Source organism: Colletotrichum paranaense (genome assembly GCF_030867605.1).
Source record: "Colletotrichum paranaense strain IMI 384185 chromosome Unknown Scaffold_1.1, whole genome shotgun sequence".
Lineage (NCBI taxonomy): Eukaryota > Fungi > Ascomycota > Sordariomycetes > Glomerellales > Glomerellaceae > Colletotrichum > Colletotrichum paranaense.
Genome location: NW_026848959.1, coordinates 2,905,383 through 2,933,107, shown reverse-complemented (window position 1 = coordinate 2,933,107; position 27,725 = coordinate 2,905,383). Strand labels below are relative to the sequence as shown.

Genomic DNA, 27,725 nt, shown 5'->3' with positions numbered 1-27,725 from the left:
AGGTTGCGTACGGCAACTAACGAGGAATGGATAGCTCGGGAGGACCATGTAAAAGAAACGAAACAAAGGTTCAGTTTCGAGGCACGACGAAGTGAGGCGAGGGACAGGCACAGCAGGACGATTTCTGAGAGCCAGTCTGTTCTGCTGGACAGACATAGCTGCATGGAGAGACCCAGCTCAGGGCAGGACAGCGTTGCATGGCCCGTCTAGGCCCCCCTTGGCTTGCTCATCTGCAGAATCCCAACCAGCGGGACGAGGGCGACTCGAAGCAACCGAGAGGTTTGGGTGGACGGGAGCCGGGCAGCGGACACCGTCGTACGAGCGGTGTGAGGGAGCTAAGACGGATATGCGTGTGCGGCGTTGCGCATCGCAGATTTAGTGCGAGGTCCATCGCTGCCATCCCCCGACCGGTGCAAGGAACGTGGCGTTTCCAGGCGGGTTGGCGTTGGAACTCGACGAACCTACACAGTAAGCTCTGGGTACGGATAGACTTCCCAACCTTGTCCACCGCTGCTATTGCCCGCCTCAACTGTGAGATGGTGCTTGTCAGGCAAGACATTGATAGTGCGTGCATGCATATGATGATATAGCGGGCAGGGTAAGGTTATGCTGCTGTCTCGAGTTGTGTGCAGCAACAATACCTAAACAGACGGTCAGCTCGACCGCTTCCTCTTTCTCGTCCAGTCTCACCCACGGTGTAAGGTATGAGGGTGTGGAAGTGTATGCACACGGAGTATAGGTATTGCCCTCTGCGTGCGTGTATGTATCCGTAGCCGCCAAACAATGGGAATTGCGAGTCCGCCCCAAGTCGATGGTTCGCCGACTGCACACGGGATTGGAAGAAAGATCCCAGGTTGAGGCATGCGAGGGCGGTGGGGTTCGTGACAGGTGGGCGAAGCCATCGGGGGAGGAGGCGAAAAAGTCGAGGACGAGGGAGCGGGTGTTCATCAAGATCTGGATTCGGCAAAGGGGCTGGAATTTTGCCGCCCATGATTGGTTCTGCAGCCTCGGTCTCAGTCGCTCATTGGTTGCCTCATCTCCGTGCATCTGTCCCTCCCACGTCGACTGTCGTCGCCTCCTTTTAATGAGGCTTTCCAACCCTCGGTTTTTCAAGAAATTGCCATCCACTGAAGCAACCGCCCAGCCGCTCCTTTGCTGTTTTGTTGCTGTCGCCGACTTGACAACTTGTCCATCATCCATGCCGGCTCGGCGAGACCCACGGAACATCCTCCGATGCAAACCCAGTCGGAAGGCAAGGGAGACCGTGACCGGGAATCTGACTCCTGCACCTCGTCCAGTCGGGCCTGCGTACTGCATCCAGACAACACTCCTTGGCTGCGCCGCGCTGCGCTGCGATGCTATGCTATGCGATGTGTTTGCGATGCACCAAGGATTCCGACAAAATATTGTTGATGCATCAAGCAACAAAACAGCGACCACCCAGGAAACGAGGGTCCATTTGATTGACAGCGGCATTTGCTGGTGCATACGTGACACTCGGGGACGAAACAATGCTTTTCGCCCTGTCTTCGTCAGGGATGTGTCCCGGTCATTGAATTCGGTGCCGATCTTTGCTGTCTCAGCCGGTGTTTTTCAGGATCTTGCTTGTTCGCCTCTCCATGTCCACCAAGCAAAAGTCCAAGTCCAACCGAAGAACGATGTAATCTCGCAATGCTGGCTTATGAGGCCCGCAACACATTGACTACTTGCGCCTGTCAATCTTGATTTTTCGGTCTTCTAGGCTCGGACGAGACGAGCACAGACTGCGGGCAGGTCGAACTCTATCTGCTTGACTCTTCTCTGCGGCTTCGACGAGACTCCATGGAACCTATATCCCGACTTCCCCTCTTGGTAGAAGTGGAGAAATTGGAGGTCTTCGTCACTTTGGGGGATGATGCTGTGGTGCCGTCCCAAGAACATTAATAATTCGATGAGGGGGTGCGTTTCGTCTGCCGTCGATCGGTTGCGCACTAGCAGCTCGATTTCCACGATCAGCAGAAATCGCAACGTACACTCCTCCGCCAAGTTGAAGCCGATGGGACGCACGCTTCGACTGGACATCGTGAGTTGGACTCGGAAACCCCCAAAATGGTAGATGATGGACGGAGGGATACCAAGGTCTCGGGTGCTGCGTTGCCGATGCACTAGATGGTCCCTGAAGGCTGACAGACCCTGAAAATATTGAGGCGCTCAGCTCGTCGCAGATATCCTGGAATACCTTCATCAATGCCAAGGTGTATGAGCTGGTAGCAGTGGATTCGGCACAGACATGCCGACACACGGATGATAGAAGAAGGAATCAAAGCAATGGCCATCTGGAGGCTGGCTTGCCTTGTCAGAAGGAGGAAGTCCAACAGGGTCCATTGACAGGGGGTTCATCATAAGGTGCCTGGGCACTGTCTTATCGCTTATCTTTATCACCTATCGCCGACTTGGTAACTAACGGTTTTGGGTCTAGGCCATGGGAAAATAAGTGGATCTGCGAACGATTCGGTCGTGCCTGCTTCATCTAACGACATCTCGTTCCTTCCTTACAGCATAAGAGTCCGCGATACTTCACGTTGCCCGCGCAACAGATGCTCGCACACTCGCCATCAAACCTCACACACATCCTTTTTCGATTCTCTGTCTGAATATCTATTGAACTCCATGGCTTCTGTCTACTTACGGTAGTCAAGCAAATGACTGGATAGCAGCATACGTAACGGCTGGGCTGGGCGCATTTCTTTCTTGGAATTTTGTCTTCTCCGTATGGGTACTTGTGAGTAGCCTGGCATCTACAAAATTTTGCAGCTATACCATGCCTCTCGTCATAGTTTTAAGCTAGAATATATGCGGCATTCATGTTCAAATGTCGTTTTTCCTTCCTCGATACTGTTCACACGCTGGTGGTTCAACTATGGGATAGAAGATACACTCGAGACCGTTTGTTACCCATGTTCGTGATGTGGACTCAACATTCTCATGACTTATGAGTTCTCGCAATCCTCATCGTCATGCTAATGTTGCTCCTGGCTGAAAACGTAAGTACAAAACGGATCCGCGTAGACGATGTAGTAAACCTCGAGACCAACTTGTATGGGACCATGAGGTGTACTATGCTAAACGGATGATAACCTGAAATATCTTATTGCCAATGCCAAATATGAAAATTCAAAGCCTTGTCTTGAGGTTTGGGAAAGAAAAAAGATAGAGCATCCTCGTCGCCTGATTGCCTCGAAGGGCAGTTTACAGCTGCTGATAGGAGGTGGGAGGTGTTGGGACCCACATCCATTCTACACCTTGGGCTTTGTTGATATCTCGAGTTTGGCATCACGTCTGCCCGGCTGAATGGATTTTTGGTTTTTTGTCTTAGAGAACAGAATCGCACCGCGTTGAAAAATTCTTCCTCATTTCCCACTTCGCAGGAAGTCACGCTGCTGGATTTCTCTCTCACACAGCAGCAGCTATTTCACCAGCTTGCCTTGAATCCTTCTCCTCTCCCGTCTCCTTCTAACCCTTCTCATTGCACGATATCCATCTCACATGCAACCTTCTCGCATTCCTCACTCTTCTTTCTTGATACCAATCACTTTTGTCAATGAGCTACCCTTTTGTCTGCTTCTTGCAAAATTCCTCACCCTTCTCCCCCAGGAAGTGCGCCTTTCTGAAATTATTCCAGAGATACTCATAACTATCCGCACCTTCACCTTGCTTATCCAACTTACTGAGCTTTTCAAGCATTCACTTGAGGACTTCCAAGATTTCAAGCACAAGCAACTTTTTCAGTACGTCAAAGGTCTCGGGGCGCGAGACAGTCAAGCAATCTACGGACTCGCCAGAGCACTTCTACATTAGGAGCGTCATTGAAACAATTCGCCCTAGGTATCAAGTTTGTACCGCCCGTTCGGCATACTCACGTCGCTTCACCTTGACCTTTGGGAAAAGTTGACATTCCATCACTTGTTCAACGACTCTTTTTGACCGCTTTCCTTCTCCCTGTCAAGGCTTGAGTTTCCTGCGACATCACAGACGACAACAGAGGTTACTCGCGAACCGAATACTCTCGAACAGCAGCGACAACTGCCCTGCCTCATCGGCGATCTCTTTTGGAAGCACGATTCTACTGTTTCATCCCACTTCTTTCATCCTTGCCCTGAGACAATCCATCTCTTTCAGCAGAAAGCAGATCTCACGTCGCAAAAGATGTCTGACAATCAAGGGATCAAAGAGGTGAGATATCTTTGTCGCTCATTAATTTTAACATTGAGGGTATCATACTAACCTTGTCTAGCGACCTTCCAAGCGGTCTCTCACCCCGAACAAGGCCCTTTATGCTTCGTTCAATGAAGCTCATCGACACATTGCTCCTCCAACTCCCAAGATCCCCATTGAGTTCGATGGACAGCTAGGCGATGGAGAGCAGCTCACGGAGGAGCAAGTCGAAGACATTTTAAGTGCCTCGAACAATTCCTCTAGCCAGTTTCAAGACTCTAAGGGTCAGAAGGAGCCGAAGAGCCTCGAGCTACTTGCCGAGCCGAATGCATCTAGCCACCAGAGCAAGGTCGATAAGCAAACTTCGCCTTCTACTGTCGTGTCTCAAACTCAGACGACAGACCATGGTCCTCAAAGATCTTCCTCTCCATACCTGTCGGATGATGAGAACGCCTTCATTGATTATTCGAATTTGTCCTTACATGAGTTCAAGGAGCAGCATGACCGACAAGATTCCATCGATGATCCTTTCGACAGCCAGCATGCCGCCACTGAGTACCCAGATGCCTCCTCATTCTACCCAGAAGATGGTGATGACTACAGTCTAGCTTCCATTGACCACGGTTCCATGAACAAAATCAAGGTCGAGCCAAGGTCCTCGCCTATTTTGGCCTCTTCCCCTATTCTCTCGCCCCCAGTCGCAGCAAGTCCCTCATGGCATACCGAGGAAGCAGACCAATCTTCCCACATTGACGACGTCGTCAAGAAAGAGACTCCTTCTGGTTATTTCAACACAACTCACCTTTCTGGCTTGAACGGAACTCAGTATCCCATCTTTCTTGATCACGAAGCCTTACAGCCTGGCAACCAGAGCAACCACTTACCTATCTTCATCGATCGTGGTGTTCTACCCCCTCCCTCGATCCCTGCTGACCAGTCTGTCCCTACAGTCGAGCAAACATCAGAGTCTGACTCCGAGTATGATGGAGACGCCTCTGGCTATTCCGAAGATGAGGTCACCAACCTGGACAAAGGAAAGGCTCCAGTCAAGTTGTTGAACCCCTTCCATGCTTTCTCCAACGCATCGTCCCATGCTTCGGAGCACAATGTCGAGCAGTCTGAGCCTGGCAAAGAGAAGGTCTTTCTACGCCCTCATGCTGAGAAAGAAGTTTCTCGTGCGCTTCACCACGTCACTGGTCTCAGCCAGCCATCCAGTGGTCTCATCAGCCGTGTTCGTCATTCACACCTTCAGAATCCACGTCAGTCACCCTATCACAGCAGCTCTGATCAGCAAAAGAACGACTTCTACCATGCCCCAGCTATTCAGCCCGACTGGCAAATCACCCAATCCGGTATCAAGGTTCCTGTTCCTGTTCCAGCCCCATTCACCGGAGATGAGATTGGTATGCAAGCAACAGAGCCATACAACGCCATCGATCACACGCGCATGGCCACAGTCGCCTCAGAAGATGGAGAGGAGCGGACTGGCTTGGAGGGAGATGAAGACTGGCGAACTGTCACCGATGACCGCGAGTTCCCTACAGGCTTTGTGGGCAGAATCATGACTGGTAGCAGCATTGCCAACGTCTCAGATGCACTTCTGGTTCAGCGTCAACGACAGCATCCTGTCGCTCACCACACTACTTCCCACAAAGGCCGCGAGCCCTCCACCACCCGAGCGAGAGCATGGTGGGAGACGTCGACCCCTCTACCGTCGATCCCCTCTCGTTCTGCCTCTCCTTCCTATCTATCGCCTCCTGCGCGCGCACTGCAGAATAGACAGCGAAGACAAGACGGCTGGGAGGAGATCGAGCTCGATCCCATGCCAGCTCCCTATCCAGACTTCTCTTGGGATCGCGTCCGGAACCATCGAGCACAGGTTCATGAAGAGGCAGCCGAGCCCAGCCGCAACGAGTATGCCAACCTGCCGTTTCCCCTGGTCCCCCGTGAGGACGCAGCCAAGCTTCAAGCTTTCCGTCGCGCAAGCGGCCTCGAGGACCATACTCTTTCAGGACACATCATCTCCCCCGGCCGGCCTTATTCCTCAAACGGCGGTAGCCACGTCTATCCTCGCCTCGCCTTGAGAAAGAACTCTACAAGATCATTCTTCTCCCGCACCGAGAACCAAGGCATCGATCGCCGTACCATCTTCATTGGTAAGTATCCAGTCTCCGCATTTCTATGCATTACTACCCTCCCAATATCTACATAAAGCCCTCCCCTTCCCCCTCGCTCTCTTGCCTTCTTTCCTCTTCTTCTTCCCATAAACAACACTCTCCAAACCGAGGGTTGGTCACCCAATCTATAAACAACCAAAAAAAGACCTCGACTCCAAACCTCTCCCACCTCCTTCCAAGATCCCATTCGAATCTCTGTTCGAGTTTTGTTCGAAGAAAAAAGCTCGAAGATACTTCGGGGGGAGCAAGCCCCCCCGCTCGAAGCAAGTCCTTTGCTTTTCATTTTAGGCTCGCAGGAACTCGCTGACTAACCTCAACTGCTTCTAGATCGCCAACAGCACCCGTTTGGGCGGCCGACCCGCGAGTACTTCCCAACGCAGTACTCGTCGGTGTCGCGGCCCCAAACCACCACCGACCAGGCGAGGGCGAGGGAGAGAGTCTCCACCCCCAGCAAGATGGCAAACATCAGCCACCAAGCTGCGGCGGAGGCCCTCGCCATCGACCAGTCTGCGGGCCGCCGGGCCTCTCCCCACCTCTACTCCTCCGAGGTGATGGAGAGGTACCGTGCCCTCCAGGCCGTCCGTCAACTCGGCGGCCGGGGCACGGATACCGAGCTCGCGGACATGGCGGCGACCGTTCGGGACCAGAGCCCCCTCTCGCGGGGCGCGGTCCGCCGCCAGGCGGTCTTCTACTACGCGGTGATGGGGGCGACCCTGTTGCTGCCGTTCGTGGGGGCTGTCACCCTCGTCTGGTCGTGGGATCGGGTGTTGGCGGGCCTCACCGGCGGAGAGTGCACCGGCCTCTCGTTCCACCAGAGACGCAACCTGCGCATCATGCTGCTTGTCGGCATGGCGCTGTGGGTTGTGGCTTTCGTGGGGGGGTTGGTCGCGTTCCTCTCTCTGCGCGGTTGAGCGCCGAAGTGTGTCTACGGTCTTTTTTGTCGTTTGTACGAGCATGTAAGTTGCCCCTTTTCTTAGCACTCAATCTCCTCGTGAACAGGATTCTAATTTGGATAGCAGACTACGATACCACGAGAAGTGGGGGGTCCCTGCCTAAGGGCATACCTAGTTTTGCCAACGTCTTTTGCGGTTTTGTTTCTTTTTCTTTTGGGCGGGCGCGAGAAAAGATAGATGGAGGGCGGGGATTGTGTGGTGATGGCGATGGTGGGCGGCCGAGGGGGAGAAGAAGAACCCTGACTACAGGGGGGAAGGCGACACCATTAATACCATACGATCTCGTACCTCACCGAAGGCCTCGTAATACACATTCCGTCGATCCCATATCTCGTTTGACACCCTTCGTGACACATCTGCCCGTGAACAGCCTCATGAAGCGCCTCAACCAAGGAAGTTCGGTAACGTTAACAAGCCAGGTCAACAGCTGCGGCGCAACGAGCGATGAGATACAGCCTCTGGATCGTAACATCGATTAATCTTCGGTGGGCCTGTAGGCTGTAGTATGTAAAGCGGCGCTCTGGCATACCAGACACCACCTGCACAGGCAAGGGTCTCTTGTTTAATAGAAAGGCCGAGGCTCCGGGTCCTTGCTTGGGTTGGAACACAAACCTTGGACGCAGCTCTATCTCTCTCATCACGGAAGTTCCGAGGGTACCCGGTCTACTGGAGTTGATAATGCTTCGGGCTGGCTGCACCAAGTCGAACAACATTGACGATACCTTGCTTAGTCCAGCCGATTGAGCAAGGCTGTGGCAACCTCACGTGTCGAGTACATGCAAACGGCACAGAGCCCTCCGGAACCCGAGGTTAAGAACGTCAATAAAGAGGCTGTTCACGAAGGGTACGCAAGTGGGACAAGTTCTTAAATGTGCTCACTGTATTGTAGAAGCAACAACATGGTATCTAAACGCTCTAGCCGCCTTCAAAGGGGAAAGCCTACCCCTTTCGAGAGAACCACGCACTCAACCGCGACGGCGGGTGCTGGGACCCTTCTTGGCGGGCGTCGAAGTAGCCGACGAGGAACCGGTGGAAGGGGCAGCAGGGATGGGAACTTTCTGTTTGCCCTTGGCCTTCTTGGAGGGCGCGTTCCAATAGTACGCCATCTGGGACGCGAGGACGGCGTTGAGGAGGAAACCGGCAATGAAGTTGTACAGGATGAGCTTGTCGTCGACCTCCTGGAGTGTGGTGAAAATGCGGGAGAGGGAGCCGGCGAGGTAGTTGAAGACCTGTTGATTACACGTATTAGCACCTGAATCCTTTGAGGCTTCCCACACGGGGCGAGGAGCAATCGACTTACAGCGAATGCACTAAGCTGCCCGGTGCCGCCCTCGGACCAAATCGCCAGGATCTGGGGAACCTTGCTAGCGACGCTCAACACGCCCGCGCCAGCCTGCAGGTATCCCAACGTCTGCATATCGACCAAGCTCCCGGCAAACAGCGTTCCCAGTGCAACGGCCAACGCCGTCACAAACACGGCAGCCAGGCTCGCGCGGCCGGTATAGTTGAGCACCAAGACGGTGATGATGACATTTTGACCCATGATGAGCGCCGTCTCGCCGTAGGTGCTAAAGGGGAACTGGTTGCGGTAGTTGTAGGCCAGTGAGACGAGGTAAGAGGCCGTCTCGAGGAGGTACGACAGCACCGAGATGCCCTCGCCCGACTGCGACGAGGTGAGCTTGCGGATCTGCGGCAGCTTGACAATGCTCGAGACGCCGACGATGCCGAGGCCGATGCCCTTGGATAGGCCGAGCTTGATGCAGTCTACATCCTCAACGTTGATGTCCAGGAGGAGTGACTTGTAGCAGTGCTCGCCGATGATGGAGACGCCGAGGTCGCGGATCGGGGCCGGGAGGTTATGGGTGACAGGCTGGAGGGCGGAGCGGACGGCGTCCATGATTGCGGCTGGGGTGTCTGACGACGGGGAACACGGGACAAGCTTGTACTTGGTATTGGCTCAATCTATGCGTCGGCCGTCTTCGAATGTCGTGTCGTCAGGCTATATGGCAGAAGTTGCGACAAATTCACTGGGGAGAGCAGAGCAGTGAAGTGAAGAAAACAAAAAAAAAAGTCAGCAGATGTTGAGAGCCACCCGGCGGACACGTTGAAGGAAGGGTTGAGGTCACTGTGAACCCTGAGATGGAGGTAAGGGGGCAGTGAATTAAACCAGTCGGGGAATTTCAAGTGGAGAGCTTAGCTGCAGGAGCTGACCAATCTCAGGCCTGTGAAATCCTAGCTACACCACCCCACGCCATCCCTGCGCAGCACTGTCCGTCCGTCAAAGTCCCATTGAATCGCGAGTGAGCAGTTCCAAATTCGCCGTATGAACCAACTTGGGATATAATCGTCGGATTTTCGTCGGAAATTCCTCTGCATACCTTGTCGAAAGCTTCCTCTAAGCCGATGTCGTTTCCACTGAACGCCTAGAACCCATGAAACCCAAATGAACCCGAAATACCGATAAGTATCAGTAACGCCAGCAACAACCCGCCTATCTTGATGACGACAGAAAGCTATTCACTTCTTTCCCTTCTCCTTCTTTTGGGAAGCATTAAAACTCTTGATGAGAGCAGCGCACTTGCTTAAGTTTCCCTTTGGCTCCCATGTATTCTGGTTCGAGCTGTATCCCTTCCACTTCACCATGTACATCTGCACCTTGGTCTTGGGGTCAACGCGTGCGCCAACGATCCTCTCAACGACGTAGAATTCCTCAGAATAAGTAGGAGAACTCGAGGTGCCTTTTAAAGGGATCTTCCTCGTAGCTTTCTTGGGGCGAGCGACGCCTCGGCCGTATGTCGTCATGGCCTGTCAGGGTGTCAATCTCAATGCGGTCTTGAAGTTAGGCATGAAGGTACTGCTACCTTTTTCTCAGTAACTGCCTTCTCTACGGTAGAAGCACGAGTAGACCGACGAAGAGCAGTGGCTAACGTATCAGAGAGGTTAAAACGGGTAAAAGTAGGTGAAGACCACCAGAACGCAAGTGAATCCACTCTTAGACTTACCTTTGGTGACTGGTCCAGCGGGAATCGGTTTACCAGTAGGTTTCTTGGACTTGATCGAGACAGCGTTGGTAGTCTTTCTGGGACGACCGCGCCTTTTAGGAGCTTGCACCGGCGGAGGGGAAGCATCGTCTCTCTCAGTATCACTAGGACCGTGATCGTCGGGACCGTCTTCCTCATCAGAGTCGGAAGCATCCAGATGAAGTCCTTTCTTCGCAGCAGGCGCGGCTCTGTTCTCGATCGAGGCTCGGACACTCTGAGCAGACCCATCCAGAGGCTTTTGGCCTTCAAGCAACTTACGTCTCTTGCTAGCTTTGCTGGTGGCGGGTTGGCTGGACTGGCGCTTTCTGCTGGCCGACTTCTCGGAGGCACCAACAGGCTCGACCAAGTCGGACTCGATCTTCGGGATCAGGTCATCTTCGTCCTGATTCTCGGCGCCGTTCGCTTTGCTGTATAGACCTTGGCGTTAGTGAGGGAAACAACAGAGGCGCCGAAAACTCACGCTGCAGCCGAGGAGGCGGCAAGCTCGTTCTGGGTCATTGCAACCTCTCGGCCCCTGAAGACTAGTGGCACCGACATCGTAAATGGGGATGGTCGTGACGAGATTCTTGAGTAGGATACCTTGTCTAGAAAGAAAGTGGAATATAGCGAAGCTGTCCGGAAGGGTCAGAGTGAGAAACCCGTGCACCTTCGTCTATCTTGAGTTAGATAGCTTGGGTAGTGAAGGAAGGAGGAAGAAGCTCCTATCCACCCACCTATCCACCCAGTCTACTCAAGTTGGAAGTAGGGCGAGGTTGCCGAGTCGGAAAACCATTACCCAAGGAAAGAGCCTCAACGACCTGACTGAGCCGAGGAAGGTCCGAGGGGGGGGGGGGGGCAATCCAGAAAAGGAAGGCAGTTGCTTGGGAAAAAGATCCTCTCGGGCGATTTTGATGGAAGGTGGACGCATACCTACATCTCTTTCTTTTCCTCACACCAGGCCTGGGGTTCTAAGTTAATGTAAAGTAAGTCCGTCCGGTGAGCTGACCAGTTGAGCCACCTGGTAAGTGCTCGAGTTGGAATTCAAATCAGTAAATTGGATAATTCAAGCCAAAAGCTAACTAGCCACGGCGAACGGGCATATCGGTAGTACCCCAGCCTCGAGACAATTCCACTCGTACCTACAATTGTTTATTACCTCAACACCGTGCTTCAAAGGACCAGGATGCCAACAATGCACCGGAACCGTCCAGTCTTGGTCAGGTGTTTATTACTAGAAGGTACCTTGCCTGCGGGAGCGAGACGCAAGGGCGAACAAGAAGTCTGGGATGGGAACAAAGAAACCATCTTGAGGGATCTTTGTGAAAATATACTGAGCACGAGCAACTGTTCACTACTCACTGTCGTCTGACTAACGGGCGAAAGCAACTGAGATGTGCTCACCTCTCTCTCAACGCAGGTCTGGAAAATCGGGATCAAGTACAGCTCGCGCCTTTGCTTCTGAACTTTAATTCTACTAGGGGCGACCTTAACTTGACATGGCCAGGCCTGCTGGGGCGGAAAACGGTCTGGGAAAGCCTCAGGTAGGGTTGGATGGGAGTCACATCAGAAGGTAGAAATAAAGCCAGCCGGACCTTTGCTCATATCAATCCATCGCGGATTCAAGACCACCAAAAGTTGTTTCAAGCTAAGGTACCTTGAATGACTACGCCAATGCCTGATGCACGTATGCTATTCTTTGACAAGTTAAGCCTGTCCCTATGCTATGCTTCATCTTAATCGTCGAGCTCCTCCACTCGCTTATCTCCAAAATCATGAAGTTGTCCTGACCTCGCCGCCTGCTCCACGGGGTTCTGAATATCAACGACGCCTGTCTTCTTGAGCCTAATCATCTGTTAGCATGTGTCCGAGTCGTGGGGCAAGTGCCATCTTGCCTTTCAAACAGGACGTATAGTCTCTCTGCCTCTCTCTCTTTTTCTTCTTCTGTCATCTCCGGAAGTTCAACGTGTTTTTCCTTGTCAATGAACTGTCCCGTAATGGGATTGACAGGCCGCTGCTCCTCGCCCGTGCTGAACGCTTCAGCAGCACTGGCAGGAATGGGAATGTTTTTCTGGAACAGGAAGCCTGATGCAAAGCCGTAACCAACGTTCTCAACAAACTTTGAAGCATCCTGGTCTGACATGTCGAAGAGAAGATAGGAGATGGCCTCCCGAAGGTGGGGGGTCAGGGGGTTGGTAGAGTTGCGCAATAAGCGTGATGTCAATGAAGTACCGCGGCCAAGAACCTCCTTTCTATCCTGCTCAGTAGGAAGAAGTTTCTTCCTAATAGACGTCTTGGCAGCGTCAGGAGCGCCATCGTGCACACGCCGCAAGACACCTATCAGGGGCGTTACCAGCTGCTCCAGTTCATTATCGGGATATGCCTTTAGAGCCGCGTCTAGTATCTCAATAAAGCGATCCGCTACCTTTGCAGGTTCACTCTTCGGATAAAGAGCCCCCTGGACATCTTTGTCCTCTAACTTGAGATCCAGCAAAGCGTTGACAAGGGTATTGAATGGCGGGTCGAGCGGTTTGTTGGAGGGAATATCATGCTTCCAAAGTAGTGCAACGATGTGTGGAATGGCGCCTGTAAATGCCGCCACTTCGGAGGGGCAGAAATGCGAGACGTTGAAAAGTAGCTTCAAAGTCTCGTTGAGCGCCATGTCTTCCATGGGATCGGCTGATACATGGGTCTGAGAACTTCCCAGGCGGTTTTGGTGCTTGGAAAGATTCTCAATCACGATATCGGCCAACCTGTGTTTCTGAATCAGAGCAAGAAGATCGATTTTGGTTCCGTAGGTGGTGAGGAACAAGACCCTGGAGACAAGGAATTCATCGTCGAAGCTGTCATTCTTCAATCTCCTGCAAGCTTGGTCCTCGTAGCCAAGGTCAACAAATGTTTGGCGAGCCTGAGGATTCAATAGCATCGTGTTGGCCAAAACTCTTAAAGCTGCCCTTGCCGTAGAGTTTGACGGGCTTACGAAGGCATGTCTTGTGAGCATCTCGATACCCTGTAGTCTATTAGTATCAACAGCACTCGTAGGAGGCAGATGGGATGACCTCTGGTGTAAAGATAGGATCAGCGTTGGTAGGGTCCCGCCCATAGATCTTTAGCTCTTCAAGAGCAGCATCACGCTCTAAGATGTAATTTTAGCTGGATGACTGAGAGAAGTATTGCATCGTAGATCAAACTTACGATGAGGGAGCAGAGTGGGTTTTTTCAGGTCGTCTTCCAACTTCTTCATAAGAGCAGTGACAGCCTCAAGTTTTGCTGAAGAATTGTCAGCGAGACAACTTCATGGGCCTGGTCTGGATGGGCAACCTACCAGGGCCGGCCAGGTTGGCCTGCATGGCGAGGGGCTGTGACATGGTACGGCGGGCGGAGCTGTGCTTGTAGTCGGGATCGGCAACGGAGCGGAGCTTGGGCGAGCCCGGCCGAGCAAAGCTAGGGGCACTTGATTTGCGGCAGACCCTACGTTCCTTGACGCTCAGCATTCTCTTCAACTTGGATGCCATGATGGGCAGCACACTTCAGAAAGGAATGTGAGATGCAAAGACAAGATTGGATTACCTTTTGGGGATCACAAGATGGAAGATGTCCACTTCCTGCAGTGGCGAGAAAAGGATATGCGGTTCAACGGATGTGATTGTGGCACTCGATCTCGAATTCAAGTGGCTTGATGTCTGACCGACCTCGACGATTTCGGCCTACCTTAGGTTCGGTAGTGCATCCACCAAAAATAGCTGAATCTGTCCAGCTGCGATTCGTGTAGGTGATGTAAGTTTGCCAACACCCAGTCGGCCTTGTTCAATGTGCAAAGTAGAAGATATTGTTGATTTGTTGGTGTTGTCGTTTGTTAAAGTGAAGATGTGGCTGTAGTGGAATGTCGAGGTATCTGGCTGAGAAAGGGGAATGAGCCAGATGGAAGACTGACCGTGAGACACCAGCAATCCTTCCTTCCGTTCCTCCACCGTCGTTACACAAGAAGAGGGGCACTCGGTGGCCCGCCAGGCAGTTGGCAGTTGACGCGAGCGAGCAGACCGTGCACTTACGCAGTACGGGGTGCGCAAGCCACACCTGTGGCAGGAGTGCCTGTCTGACCTTACGTTAGTAAGCATCATGCTCGAAGCTCTGGGGCACTTTCCATGTTGCTACGGTGCGGAACGCTTCCATTTGGAGGGCACGGGGAAACTACGATGGATGCGAATTTGGAGACTGCGGTGGATGCCATTCATTCCACTGCCCCACTCTTCGACGGTCGGCGGCCCAACCCCCGGGCAACCAGGCAGCGCCAACGACGGGGGTACACGACATGCACGGGCCACTTGTTTAAGTGGTTTTCGCGCTCAACTCGCGTTTTTACGTGAAATCGTGGACGTGTTTAAGCATCCTCAAGCGCTAGCCAATTAACCAACCCGCTCCACCCTTATATCGAGAAGAGAAGGTCGTGCTGATGTGCAAAAAGTCGTGTACTTGCGCGAACTGGCTACGGATACCTGACCAGACAACCCCGGCCCCGTGTCCCAAGTCATACTCCGTAGTCGTCCGTACACGGCTTCGCTCCTTCGACCGTCTCCATACCTCACTCTCGTTTCCGCCGGAAAGCCCACCTCCTCCCGTCACTCTCTTCCATTTGCATAGTGAGCGAGATTTGTATATTGCCTTTGGTTTTACGCATACGCATCGTCATTTCCTTCGTTTTCCCTGCCTGGAGTCCAACGCACTTATGCGCCAGTCGACACAGAGCAGAGCTTGCCCGAGTCTGGTAATCCCTTCCCACTCGAAGGGAACCTCTTCGCAACCATGGGATCTGTTGAGGTTGTCTCGAGCCGACTAGAGTCGTTACCCCCTCGCCCACCGACACCACCTCGCGAGACCAGCCTGGCTGCCGATGCCACCACTTCGAAGCACCTCCTCGTCCTCCCTCCTTCCTCAGACCCTCGATCAAGTCTCCAGACTCCACCGAGCGTATACTCACCACTTTCCGGAGCTGACTCCACGAACCCGAGCGGACGAAGAGCAAGGAAACGTGTGGGCTTTTCTGCCCAGGCGCAATACAACGAAGCACCAAACTACCCAGGTCGAGCTGTTGCCAAATCCCGATCATCGCCCCTATCGGCGTCGTCCTCGACTCAGCCCAAACCTGTCAAGGGCATCCTCAAACAAACCTCTTCGCCGAGTCCCCTAAGTTCAAGTCTCAAGCCAGATAGCTTGACGACATCAGCAAACATATCAGACATGTTGGAGTCAACGGTGAAGCAGCTCGCCGGAGCAGACAGGGACTCGAAGCGGGATGCCTACACAACACTGGTCATGACGCTGAAGACGTCCAACAACCTCCCAGACCGAATCGCCCTTCAGTCTAAGATGGGCCTCTTCGTGCAGTTCATCCAACGAGACATCACCTCCAAGAATGCCACCAACGGAGGACCAGATGCGCCTCTTGTCAACAACGCTATTTCTCTTCTCGCTACTTTTTTGCATTTCCCCGCCATTGCCTCGACGATACCCAGCGATTTCGGCATTTTCTTTATAGATCACTGCATTCGATCCTTTGAGGATCCTGCAACACCGAAAGATGTGGCTCGGCATCTAATGCAAGCTATCGCTACGCAAGACTTCTCCGCAAAGGTCTTGACCTCGGATCGCGTCCGCCGCCTCATGAATGCCCTCCGCAACATCGAAGACAACCTAAAGGGAAAGAGCATTGTGATGTCTCGAATTCTCATCTATAAACGCCTGGTTCAACAGTCACGCCAGTTAATGGTCCTTCACTCCGATTGGCTGAACGACCTTTTCACGGACATGCTGAGCAGAGTCAAAGAGCTGCGATCTGCTGCGATATCTCTTGGTCTGGAAGCGGTCTACATATTCGGGAAAGAAAAGTCACTGTCTCGGAAGGTGATGGAGCTCTTTGATACATCCATTGAAGAGATGAAGTTCGCAGAGTATTACCACCAGCAGCTAAAAACCATGGCAAAGGACAAGGACGACAGGCAACTGACGGCTTCAGTCCCCAAGATCTGGAGCGTCATCATTGGTTTACTGCGCTGTCCTCTTGACAAATGGCAATTCTTCAACCAATGGCTGCAGCTCATTCAGATGGGCTTCAACAATAGCGATCACCCCCAAACTAAGCAGGAAGCGAATTTTGCATGGAACCGTTTCGTCTGGTCTATGCATACCGAAGGCCACTCTTTCGTCAAGCTTCTCCCCATACTCTACCAGCCACTAGGCAGCCAGTTGAAGTCAAAGTACACAAACAAACACACACGAGAGGTCGTTTTTGGCAGTGTGTGCAACCTCCTTTACTACGCCTTCAAGCCGGGAACGAACAGTGCTCTTCTCGACACCTATTGGGACATTTGCGTCAAGCCCTTGATAGAGCCACCCAAAGCGCAAGCAAGGAACCCCGACGCTGTTGATGAGCATATGCGGCAGATAACACTAATCCTCACCGGTCTTTTTGACTCGACAACACCTCGGATTTGGAGGGAGGAGCGTATTAGAGAGACAACTCTTGCCCGGCCGAACGAGCTGCCAGCTATTGATCCCAAGTGGCTCCGACGCAACGCTGCTCGTGTTTTTCAGACTATGGAACCTATCATGGATAGACACTTTCTCGAGCTCTCGGACAAGAACAGTCAAATCCATCGCTTGTGGCGCACTTTGGTGGGGGCCATTGTATCGGCCGCCTCCAAAGAGATCAAAGTTTCTGTCGACACCGCGGCGTTCATTTCCCAAGTGTGCGGTCTTTTGCTCAAGCATTGGGAGACTGGCTTGACGGAGATTGAAGATCCTACTCCTGAGATGGCGACCAAGTTCCTGGACAGCGCTCGTGAGCTCATCATAGTCGCTGTAGAGGCCCTGGGTCTTCGGCCTTTCACCGAGAAGATGATCTCTCTTAGTCGTCTTCATACCTTCACACCTGTGTCAACGCCGTCCCAAAAGCCGGCGAAGAACGCTGGTGACGCCCGGACTCCGCTACAGCATTTGATCGGCTTGGTCTCTCGGCTTCCCCCGGGTGTCCCCGACGGGGAGGAGTACGTCGAGTTCTTCAAGACGTTCTTTGCACCTTTCTTAGTCCAGAAGTCAGCAAACTCTCGCTTGGAGCTGGCACAAGAGATGCTGTCGGCCACTCCAATCTGGTCGCCCCCGGTCAATCAACTTCCCTATGCACCATGGGTCTTCGCCGCGGAGTGCCTGTCGGCGACCTTCAGCTCACCCCAAAACAGCACTCTAACAACTAGCTCAATAATTGAGCCGTCACTCGGTCAAGAATACCGCACCGTGGTGCGTCTCCTGGAAAGAGGATGGAAAGAGACTTCCAATCTACCCTGGGAACCCTGGTGTTCGCTCTTCGCGAAGTTGTCGGCCCGGTCTTACCAGGAGACTGGCGAAGCTGGCCGCGCTTTAGGCACTATCGAGCCGCTTGCCAAAGTCGTCCGGGAGTCTATCCCTGCCGACCATGCCTTGCCGCTGTCGACAAAGACGCTTCTTGCAACAACTGAGCTTCTCTCCGTTGCTAGCCACCCATTAGACAGACAGGCATTGGAAGCTGCTCGACGCAGGTTATGGGGTACAGCAGTTGCGGGACCTAGGTCATCCTCCTTCGATCCGTTTGATAACTTTTACAAACTGGTCAACGAGGTGATGGAACGACTCTACGAGGCCGGCGAGCGTGGAGATCTGGACGAACTTGCCACTCAGCTTCTCAGGGCGAGCGGTTCATTCCTTTCTCGCTGCAACCCGGAGCTTGTTTGCAGAACTGTATCGAACTTGGAGAGTGGGCTTGCCGTGTGGATCCGGGACTCGCAGGGCATTTTGAATGCCCGACAGAGCCCTGCTGCATCTGAAGCTGTGAGTCTTACTACTAACGGGGAAATCTACTTTACTGACCAACAGCAGGTCAAGCTTCTCTGGGAGACCGTTTCCAATATCATTTTGCCTAGCGGCAAGCCAGAAGAAGTGCAGCTCGAAACATTCGAGGAACTCATCTGCGCTGCCTTTGAAAGCAAACACCGCCATATTCTTAACTCTGTCGCAGAGGCGTGGAATCGGATTTACGAGAATGCGGAACAAATCCAGTACCCTGAACATCTCAAGGCCGTCTTACTGGGCATTCAACCGGTTGTGACCCTCGTTCTTCCAGGCTTGGAGATCGCCAGTGTGGCGTCTACGGACCAGAATCGCTCGTTCGTCGAATCGCAGGACGACATTGAGATGCTCACCGTATCCTCCACACGCTCATCTCGAAAGAGAGCTCAGAAGCCGGCCACGTCCAACCAATCATCGCCTCTCAGCTCTGTCAAGCTGTCGCTCTCTGCAAAGAAGCAGCTGGACAACACTACACCTATGAAGGGTCGTGGAAGGCCCCGGCGTAGCGCTGCAGCCAAGGCGCGGTTGAGACATGACGACTCTCAGATTCAGTTCGCGCCCATTGAGAAGTCTCCTTTGAACCCGGCAGTCAACGCCGAGTCTCAAGTTCTCACCGAACGCCAGAAAGAAATCAGGGAGAGGCAGAAGGATGCCGCGGCCCTTTACCCAGAAATGCGGTCAAGCCCTCAACAGCAACAACCACAGGTCACTGAGAAGTCGACCGCCCCTAAGATGGTTGTCGAGACCCCTAAGGATGTGACACCTAAGCGCAACGCTAGGTACGAGGAGTTTGTCAGCTCGACCCCGACACCTCGCCGAGGTCAGACGATGGCCATGGCAGATAATGATCAGGAGATGACGGATCCTCCTTCTTCACCTCTGGAGCCCCGACCTTTCCCTCTGCTGCCTCAGATCAAGTCACGCTCTAGCAGTCGCAGCGAGCTAGAGAACTGGCAGTTTAGTTCCTCTCCTGTGTCTGGCTCTCCATCTCCCGATGCCGCCGTCATGACCGATGAGCCTACAGATCTCAACTTGACCGACAGCGCAACCTCTCAACGTGTCCCCCGAGCAGGTAGCCCGGATCTATCAGCAGTAGATGACTCGTTTCAGATGGTCCCCTCAAGTGCCGTGGAGGAGCCGGAGCTCCCACCGCCTGCCTTCGAGACCGCAAAGGAGACGCTGCAGCCCGATCAATCTCAACATGATATGGCGGAATCGTCCGCAGAAACTCTTCCTGACCCTGCGCCATCAACCCCCAAGAACAACCGAGTGACTGGCGTAGAGGAGCCCAGATCTGGCCAGGAAGTCTTTGTCGACGCGCCCTCAAGCCCGCAACCCACAGTACTTACCAGGTCCGCCTCGCGCGCAGCTGCCATCAAGGACCGCTCCTTTGAGATGAGTGACGGAGACGAAAACAGCATGTTGAGGCTTGTCGTCGAGCTCGACCGTAGGCGGTGCGAACTCCCGATCAACGATTGCCCTGCCATTTCTCCTCCAAAATCTAATAAGGGTCCCAGCAGCGCCAAGAAAGAAAAGGTTCCTGTGCTTGACTGCATCACAGTCCGAGGTGAAGATGACGAAGAGGAGGACGACGAAGAAGAGGAGGAAGACGAGCCAGCGGAGCTTGCTCTTTCACAGGTCCAGACAAGAGCCCGTAAGAGCAAGTCCCATTCGCCCGCACGACCCTCAACTCCTGTAACTCGTTCAGCTGCTTCATCCCCGGACAAGTCAGCTAGGAAGCGGAAGAGGGGCGGTGCTTCCAACGTCGATACCCGCCACAAGAAGAGGAAATCTACTGGCCCCTCAGAAATTGTCGAGTCGTCCCAGATCACCATGTCTCCGGTGCTCGGGGAAGAAACCCCCCGCCGTCGTCGCAGCCAACGCATCAATGTCAACGACAGCCCTTCGAAACGCTCCGTGGATCTGGATGCCGAAGTCAACTCTCAACTGGTTAATGAGCAAGAGGAGGCGGACTTCCGGGCGAGTCAATCATTCGAGGAGCCGGAGCTGGAGCAGACAACAACCATGGCACACGAGACGGCAGAAGACTCCATGGATGTTGATGTCGCCGTTGTCACCACTGTCGCTGAAGTAACCCCAGTCCCCGAGGCTCCTGTCGAAGATGCTGCCAAGGATGTCAGCATGATTGACAATCTGAGCGGCGTTCTCGCCAGTCTTCGCTCCGCAGCACTGTCACGGGAGGAGGTGTACAAGATGGAGGACATGCTCATGGATATCAAGAGAGAGCTCTACGCCGCCGAGGCTCGTGGGCGAGCTTAACCAAAGTTCTACTACTACCGGCACTGACGCGGAATGCAAAAGTCCGACAACGACCCGCTACCGCTTGTCATCATTTCCCTTTTGTTTCTTGCTTACTGGCCTCGCGAGGACACTGTCAATACGCCTCCGCCACGCCATGTATACATGTACATTCACGACGACGATGGGTGTGTCAGCAACACCCGCCATGCATTGTTGGCGTAGATCTTTGGTTTTATGAGTTGAAGACGAAGAAAGCAGAAGAAGGAAAGGAAAAAAAAACATTACTTGGTTTTGGTGTTTTTTCCTCGTTAACTTATTCTTGTATGGAAACTGGGTATAAGGGAAAACTCATGGCATGAAACTGGATTGAAGTTGGGGAGGAGGGGCAAGGGAACGAGGAGGGGAGGGAAGGGGGGACATACCATCCTCGACTTTATCACGTATCAGATTGTTGCAAACGCATCTGGGGGTTCACCGCCGCCCAGGATAATGAAAAGAGACGAAAAGGAGAGCAAAAAGAGATAATGATGAGCTGTCATAGCATACTGGGTATCCTTCGCACGTGTGATCAAGGGTTGTATGTGTAAGAGCGTGTGTGTTTTTTTTGCCGCATCGAGCGCATCAAGCGCATCAAGCGTGATGTATTCAAAAGGGGTAGTTTCCGGGCCTGCTTTCCCTTAACGCGCGCGCCTGCTGGTTCATGATAACTTTCGGCCTTCACTGCTTCCACGTCTGGCCGTCTAAATATCCCTTCTAAGCTCAGAATTCTTCCTTTGGTTAGGTTTGTCCCGAGACTCTTTTTTCCAGTTGTTGCTTTGACCCCTCCCCGCCGCCTCTCTTTCTCGTTCCCTTTGGCACCCCACCTAGTCGACGTGACTTGGACCCTCTCTCCCTCTCTCTCTTTCTCACAGCTTTCCCCTCTCCACCAGCCCGCCCCGCCCCTTCATCCCCTGGCATCAGTTCGAGCTCGCCGTAATGACCTGGGCGCCCTCGAACGCGTCGCCGGGCTCGAGCTTCTGCCACTCCTTGACGGCGCCGGGCTCCACGCACAGCATGTTCTTGTAGCCGTCCTTGGGGGCGAAGTCGGCGATGCCTTGCGCCTTGTCGACCCAGGGGTTCCAGACGACGACGTTGTCGAGGTTGTCGCGGACGACGGAGAATACGGGCTTGCCGCTCTCGAGGACGGTGACAGGGGCCCGGGGGCCGCCGGTGGGGGTGTAGATGCGGTCCGTCTCTTGGGTGATGGTGACGTCGCCGGATTGGGACTTTGAGGCGCCGTTGTCGACTTTGTCGGTGTAGGCGGCGCCGTCGAGGCCTTGCACTGAGATCTTTGTGATGTCCTGTTTGTTTTGGGCGAGTTGCTGTTAGTTTCTGGACTTGGGGGGATAGAAGCTTGGTATAGAGGAAGGGAGGGGTGGGACGTACGTTGACGCGCAGGTAGGTGTGCATCAGGACCTGGCAATCAAAGGCCTCCTCGCCCTCGTTCGTGATGACCAACGACGTCGACAGCGTCTCGCGGTCGAGCGACACGCTGTAGATGGCGCCAAACTTGTACCCCCACTTGGCCTGGGTCTCGGCGTCGAGGTTGGCCGAGGACAGGCCAAAGTCGAGCTTGACGGAGGACTCTGAGCCGGCGGACCCCTCGCTGGTGGATTTCCCGAGGAACTCCCAGCGCGAGCTGCGCGCGAAGCCGTGCTGGCTCAGCTTGGCGGTGGGCGGGTGGGCGTCCGAGGGGGGGCCGAAGACGGGGAAGACGAGGGGGATGCCGCCGCGGACGGGCATGGAGCCGTCGAGGACGGTGGACTCGGAGAGCCAGAGGCGGTCTGCGCCGGCGGCGGATTTCCACGAGAGGACGGTGGCGCCGTGGAGGAGGACCTCGACGGACTCGCCGGTGGGGAGGGTGGCGGAGACGCGGGTGTTGTTGTGGGTGATGTCGACGGTGGCCTGGGGCGGGAGGCCGGGCGTGGTGGCCAGGGCGGTGGGCTTGTTGGGCCGGTCGACCATGTTTGCTGCTGTGTCGCGGAAGGTATGGAGGTTGAAGGTGGGCTGGGTGATTGGGAAGATGTAGAGAGGCAGGAGAGTCGTTGCTGTGTGTATGGGACGATGCTTCTTCTTCTGAGATACGTTCGCGCGGGGTAGGATTTCGAGGCGTTTATTGGAATGAAGATTATGGGAGATGCGGGGGGCGGCTACTCTTGAGCAACGGGTTGATGTGAGAGTTGTAGATATGCAAGAGGTTCTATCCGAGATGGGAGGAGAAGAGGTTGTGATCGGGAGGAACAGTTTGGGCGTTGGTGGAAAGTTGAGTACAATGCAACAAGCAACAATCGGATACAATGGCAACGGGTGGATGCCGGCTGCCAGTGACAAGGTCCCAGCAGATTCAGAAAAAGTCGTGTGTAAGCAGATGTCAACGGGGGGTCTGTGTCTCTAGGTAATGTTAGTCAGGTACGGAAAAGTACCTTACGATGCTTACATAGGTAGGTCAGTAACAAACCTTAGCTAGCAGTCTTAGGTAGCGGAAGAGGAGGGGGAGGGGGAAGGTCGGTCAGCTTGCTGCGTTGGATGTCTGCGTTGTCTACCTTAGGTCTGAGGGGGGAACTTGTGAGAGAGGGAGGAGGGGGGGCAACCCGGAGCTGGGTGAGGGGGAGGGGGAGGGGCAGCCCTGTCTAGCGTGTTGTAAGGCGTGAAATAGTGCCCTGTGCTGGAGGGGACCTGGGAGTAAGGCAATTGATGCCCATTCCGTCATGTCTTCCCCACTTGTCATCGGTCCCCCCCCCCCCAGGAGCTCTTCCCTTTCTTTTACCTTAGTTAAGGTACTCCGTACTACTTCACTGCTTCTGCTGGCATGAAGGATGAAGGTGTTCTTGCGAAGGAAAAAGCTGCAAACCAGTCACAAACGAGGGATCTCCCCAAGCTGCGGCATCTCTGGAGCTCCCTTTTGTTTGTGAATCCGAGCAAGGGGTCAAATTTGCCCCCTTTCTTCTCTTTCTTTCACTCATTCTTCACTCTTGAGCTCATAGTCGCGAGGCCACCACACCCCCATTTTGTCCCGCCTGTCATTCTGAAACGAGCTTCATCCTCAACCAAGCTCCCCTCGACCACCCCCCTGTTTTGTCAAAGCCTCGGCAAACAACGACAAAACAAATATCTGCACACTTTCTGTATGAGTTATAGAGGTCGTGAAATAGGCAGCCCACTCGGGTTGTAGCCGAATCTGTCCCTCGCAATGATCCGAGAAGCGTGAATTTCAATCATGTTCAGCCCAGCCCGCTGCTTACGATCTACCTCTTCTAGGCCAACCCATATTGACTATCGGGCACCTCGCCTCAATAGAAAAGACCTACTTTTGAGAGAATAACACAAGATGCAATCCTGTATGTCCTCGATAACAAGATAATTGGAGACAAAAGGTTCTTCTCGGCCGAAACGCGTCAGGGGCCCCAGAGAAACTTGCACGAAGCAAAAAGTGGATGATCGAAGCTCCCGTTTGGTTTCTGTGGAGATGAAGAAGGAGGTAAGGGTATCACGGTATCAAGGATTCCCAACCGAAAGGGGCCCCGATGAATTGGGTTTCTAAGCTTCGGCTGCATATTGCCTTGCTGACCGACCAGCCGAGAATGCTAGGTTATCTCGCTCCTGGTTCAGGCCACCAAAGGATAAACACGATTCAAGGCCGGCACATCGAACGGATGAACACATGAACAGTGAGCGAGCGAGCGGCAATAGTCGTGTGAATAACCCCTTTCCCATATCTATCAACAAAACAACCCCCAACAGCGTACATGGATAATACATATAAAAAACAAATCATGACTTTTGCACCTTGAACCCGATACTATCCCGATCGTCCCTCACCACCCGTCCCCATTCCAGGAGCAATCGAAACAGGTAAATCTCCATGTCCTCCCTTCGCAGAGCCTTGTCCACCCACCGCGCCCCCTGCGTCGCGATCCACTCGGCGTCCTCCCACCGCGCCTCAAAGTCCACCTCCCGCCCGTTGAGCTTGCCGCGGCCCTTGAGCCCGACAAAGTACGCCACCGTGCTGTGGAGGGCGTGGAACCGCGTGTCCACGGGCACAAAGTGCAGCCACGGGATCAGCCGCTCCGAGTACCACTCCCCAAACACCGAAGACATGAGCGGCACGCTGCCCGGCGACCGAAGCGTCCGGAGCATCTGCAGCGGCGGCGCCGTGTCCTCGTCCAGTAGCATGACGTAGCGGTGGTCCAGGGGATCTTCCCCGGAGGCGGCGACGGGCTTCTGTCCCAGCTCCGCCCTGGCCGCCCCGCAGCCCGGTGTCTTGACGTCGCACGCGTACTCTGCTATGCCTATATCGAACGGGAGGATGGCGTTGGCCTCCCGCGCGCGGACAATCTCGTACGCGTACCAGCTGCCCTTTGACGGCGCGCCGAGCATCATCGTGACGTCTTCCGCAGCCGTCGCGTTGTTGACGAGGTGGACCAGCCGGTGCTTGTGGTTCCCGCGCAGCGCCTCGTCGCTGATGGGCTTCTCGCCAATCTTGCCCCGCCAGTACACGCTGTCCTTGCGCTGCCGAAAGTCCTTTTTGTGCTCCGGCTCGTCTTCCGTCAGGGGCATCAGCGGTAAGAGGATGTCGTTGAAGCCGTCGGCTTTGAATCGGCCAAAGATGGGCAGCAGCTCCTGCACCGGCTTGATAGGGGGCGCCGACGTGTGGAAGCTGTGGAGACGGGTCAGGTCTTGCTGGTCGCAGAGGCTCTTGGACTGTGGATAATTCCACATGAACTGCTCGTCTTCGTGCCACTTTACGCACGAGGTGCAAAAGTCGCGGACGTTCCAGTGGAGCCCTGACCTTCCTGGGGTGTTGGTCGGGCACACGGAGGCTTCCATGTCCCGCCATGCTTTGGTCGATTCGTACATCGCCTGCTTGGACTGAGGAATCGCCGGTGAGCCTCCCACGGCCTTCGACTCTGCGTTTCTCTCAACGTTGCCTTCAGGGGATGGTATTTCACCAGAACCTCCAGCCGAAGCATCCTCCATCGAACGCGACGATAGAAGCTTGAACTTCTGCTTCATTCCCGTGAGTGTATATCTATTGAGCTCAGACCACGGTGTCAGGACCCGAGGCTGGTTGCTCAAGTTGATGGGCAACTTCATGTCGGACAGATGCTCGACAAAGCCCCCGATCATGGCCACAAGCTCGTCCAGAACCTTCTTGTTTGCGTCATTGCCCTCGTAGTTGTGGGAAACCTGCTTGTTCTCGATCGTAACCATGGCGATATGAGGCTCTTTTGGTACCCTCTCATTGTAGGCTTGCCGGATCGCCTCTGGCTTAACGCCCCAAAAGGGCAGGATATCGCTCTCCATCTGCTCAAAGTGGTCGATGATGACAGATTTCCGAGCCTTTGCGAATTCGTACCATTTATCAAAATTAGGAGGCGGGTCTCTCCCGTAATGCCGCTCGTGATACACGTCGACGGCAACGTTCAGGTTGTCGCTGGTCATAGCATGGCGCATCCATCGATCGGATTCCACTCGAACATCGTAGATGAGTCTATTCAGTGGGTGCTGTTTGACTGTTGCCGACTTGAGGAGCCCGTAGATCGTCATGCCGACGAACATGGAGACCATGAGCACGAGGATCAATGCTCTGGGTATGAAGAGGAGCGAGCGGACGTTGGTGCTGTACAGAAACATGCTGTAGCCGAGGACCAGAAGGTACAAAGGCCCGATGGCGCTCAGCCTGGATTCCATTTGCCATTTTCCAATGTGCATGATGTTTTGGGTGGCAGCAGTGAGGCCGCAAATGAAGGTGATGATACTAGTAGGGGTTACGGGATTTGTCTCATAGACAAGGATGCTCAGCGAGGTGACGAGAACCGCAAAAGCGAAGCTATCGATGAAAATGTCAAAGATGTACAGGGAGTTAATCCCGCTAAAGGAAGTGGGATATCCCTCACTAGCGGAAACGAGGGGTGAGATGAGGATCTGGAAGACTTTAATAAAGACTCCCGAGAGGGCCAGAATGGTGCCAAGAGTCCTCAAACGCAGCCTCGTTGTCTTGGTCCAAGCCAGAATGCGCCAAAACAGGGAGACGATGACCGCGTCCAAGAACAGTCCGAGTAGTTGGAAAGCAAGAGTGGTCATCCGGCTGTCCGATAGAGCGGAACAGAAGAAGGTTGACCTGGGATCTTGCGAGATGGCGACAAAAGTGCCGTAGCTGAAGAGGCAGGCACTTCCAAGCGCCAGCGTTCGGGAGCCGTTTGCCCATACTGCAATGTCGTCGCCAATGCTTGCCCATGGGTCTTCCTCAGGGGGTGGTGGTCGGGCTCTTTGATAGTATAGAATGTGATAGAGGACTAGATAGATACACAAGAACGACTATTGGGCCGTGTCAGTCTCGTCATTCACCTGACGATGGAGGCATATCCGCAACTCACCTGCACTCCCGGCACAGAGCATTGTAGCTGGGCGGTCACACGATGAAAAACCTCGAGACGGAGAAAGATGCAAAAGATGAGCAACGGGGCAAAATATCGCCGCGGTCTAGCAGGTATTGTCTGCTCAAAGGTGCTCTTGGAGCCCGCACGCTCATCTGAAAAGTGATGTCAGCACCGGCTACAGGGAATCCTCCCACAAGGTATACGACGAAACATACCGAATCTTCCGTCCGCGCCAGGAAGCCATGCGGCGAGATAGCTCGCCAGCCATGTCAAACCTCCCGATAGCAGAAGTATTAGAACGGATGAGAGACGTGGATACTCTGGAATACCATTGCGTCAGCGGGAGAAGCTTCTTCCTGTTTCCCACGTGGTGAACGGGGATAAATAAAAGTCTTGGCAGACTCGGCCCGCACCGATCAGAGAATGTCCCTCAACGTTGGAAGATATCCAAAGAAAGGAACCAACAACACTGTAGTTGTGTCAGAATCGAAATTGCGTAGTATTGGGAAGAATTGAGGATCTTCTTACCACAGCGCCGTCAGATGTATTTGCGCATCGCGTGCCATTGAGGGAGACTTTCACCAGCCCAAGCCTGGGTGGTCGTTTTCGCTTTACAACGCAGCCTCAAGTGTTTTCATGCGTTCAATGTGAACCAAGCGAATCGTCTTCAATTCAACCGACCAGGGGAATTTCAATACATTTCTCACCGTCGTTGAAGGAATTGATGGACAAAGCCTCCCGGCAGGCAGTCGTCGTCCTTCCTTCACAGGGGTTGCCAAGTTGTCGAATTCTTACATAATCCAATTAAACATCCCCCCCTAACAG

General features: G+C 53.9%; 8 protein-coding genes across 8 annotated transcripts; 2 read left to right on the top strand and 6 right to left on the bottom strand.

The window, feature by feature from the left end:
• Positions 1–546: 546 nt before the first annotated feature.
• Positions 547–1,476, bottom strand: CPAR01_01035 (uncharacterized protein; the record flags this gene model as incomplete). The annotated part of the gene is made up of 1 exon (XM_060485325.1): positions 547–1,476. The coding sequence occupies one exon, from the start codon at positions 1,474–1,476 to the stop codon at positions 547–549; it is 930 nt and encodes a 309-aa protein (XP_060356182.1).
• Positions 1,477–4,185: 2,709 nt separating this feature from the next.
• On the top strand, positions 4,186–7,282 carry CPAR01_01034 (uncharacterized protein; the record flags this gene model as incomplete). Its single annotated transcript, XM_060485324.1, has 3 exons — positions 4,186–4,212; positions 4,274–6,350; positions 6,699–7,282. The coding sequence occupies 3 exons, from the start codon at positions 4,186–4,188 to the stop codon at positions 7,280–7,282; spliced, it is 2,688 nt and encodes an 895-aa protein (XP_060356181.1).
• A 1,007-nt stretch (positions 7,283–8,289) lies between these two features.
• On the bottom strand, positions 8,290–9,221 carry CPAR01_01033 (uncharacterized protein; the record flags this gene model as incomplete). The annotated part of the gene is made up of 2 exons (XM_060485323.1): positions 8,290–8,553; positions 8,625–9,221. The coding sequence occupies 2 exons, from the start codon at positions 9,219–9,221 to the stop codon at positions 8,290–8,292; spliced, it is 861 nt and encodes a 286-aa protein (XP_060356180.1).
• A 1,043-nt stretch (positions 9,222–10,264) lies between these two features.
• Positions 10,265–10,902, bottom strand: CPAR01_01032 (chromo domain-containing protein; the record flags this gene model as incomplete). The annotated part of the gene is made up of 2 exons (XM_060485322.1): positions 10,265–10,772; positions 10,826–10,902. The coding sequence occupies 2 exons, from the start codon at positions 10,900–10,902 to the stop codon at positions 10,265–10,267; spliced, it is 585 nt and encodes a 194-aa protein (XP_060356179.1).
• Positions 10,903–12,077: 1,175 nt separating this feature from the next.
• Positions 12,078–13,856, bottom strand: CPAR01_01031 (guanine nucleotide exchange factor synembryn; the record flags this gene model as incomplete). The annotated part of the gene is made up of 5 exons (XM_060485321.1): positions 12,078–12,186; positions 12,246–13,351; positions 13,401–13,477; positions 13,537–13,611; positions 13,667–13,856. The coding sequence occupies 5 exons, from the start codon at positions 13,854–13,856 to the stop codon at positions 12,078–12,080; spliced, it is 1,557 nt and encodes a 518-aa protein (XP_060356178.1).
• Positions 13,857–15,144: 1,288 nt separating this feature from the next.
• On the top strand, positions 15,145–20,499 carry CPAR01_01030 (uncharacterized protein; the record flags this gene model as incomplete). Its single annotated transcript, XM_060485320.1, has 1 exon — positions 15,145–20,499. The coding sequence occupies one exon, from the start codon at positions 15,145–15,147 to the stop codon at positions 20,497–20,499; it is 5,355 nt and encodes a 1,784-aa protein (XP_060356177.1).
• A 938-nt stretch (positions 20,500–21,437) lies between these two features.
• On the bottom strand, positions 21,438–22,485 carry CPAR01_01029 (aldose 1-epimerase; the record flags this gene model as incomplete). Its single annotated transcript, XM_060485319.1, has 2 exons — positions 21,438–21,821; positions 21,907–22,485. 2 exons carry the CDS (start codon positions 22,483–22,485, stop codon positions 21,438–21,440), a joined length of 963 nt encoding a protein of 320 aa, XP_060356176.1.
• Positions 22,486–24,291: 1,806 nt separating this feature from the next.
• Positions 24,292–27,466, bottom strand: CPAR01_01028 (capsular associated protein; the record flags this gene model as incomplete). The annotated part of the gene is made up of 5 exons (XM_060485318.1): positions 24,292–26,838; positions 26,898–27,052; positions 27,116–27,220; positions 27,314–27,369; positions 27,429–27,466. The coding sequence occupies 5 exons, from the start codon at positions 27,464–27,466 to the stop codon at positions 24,292–24,294; spliced, it is 2,901 nt and encodes a 966-aa protein (XP_060356175.1).
• Positions 27,467–27,725: the final 259 nt, after the last annotated feature.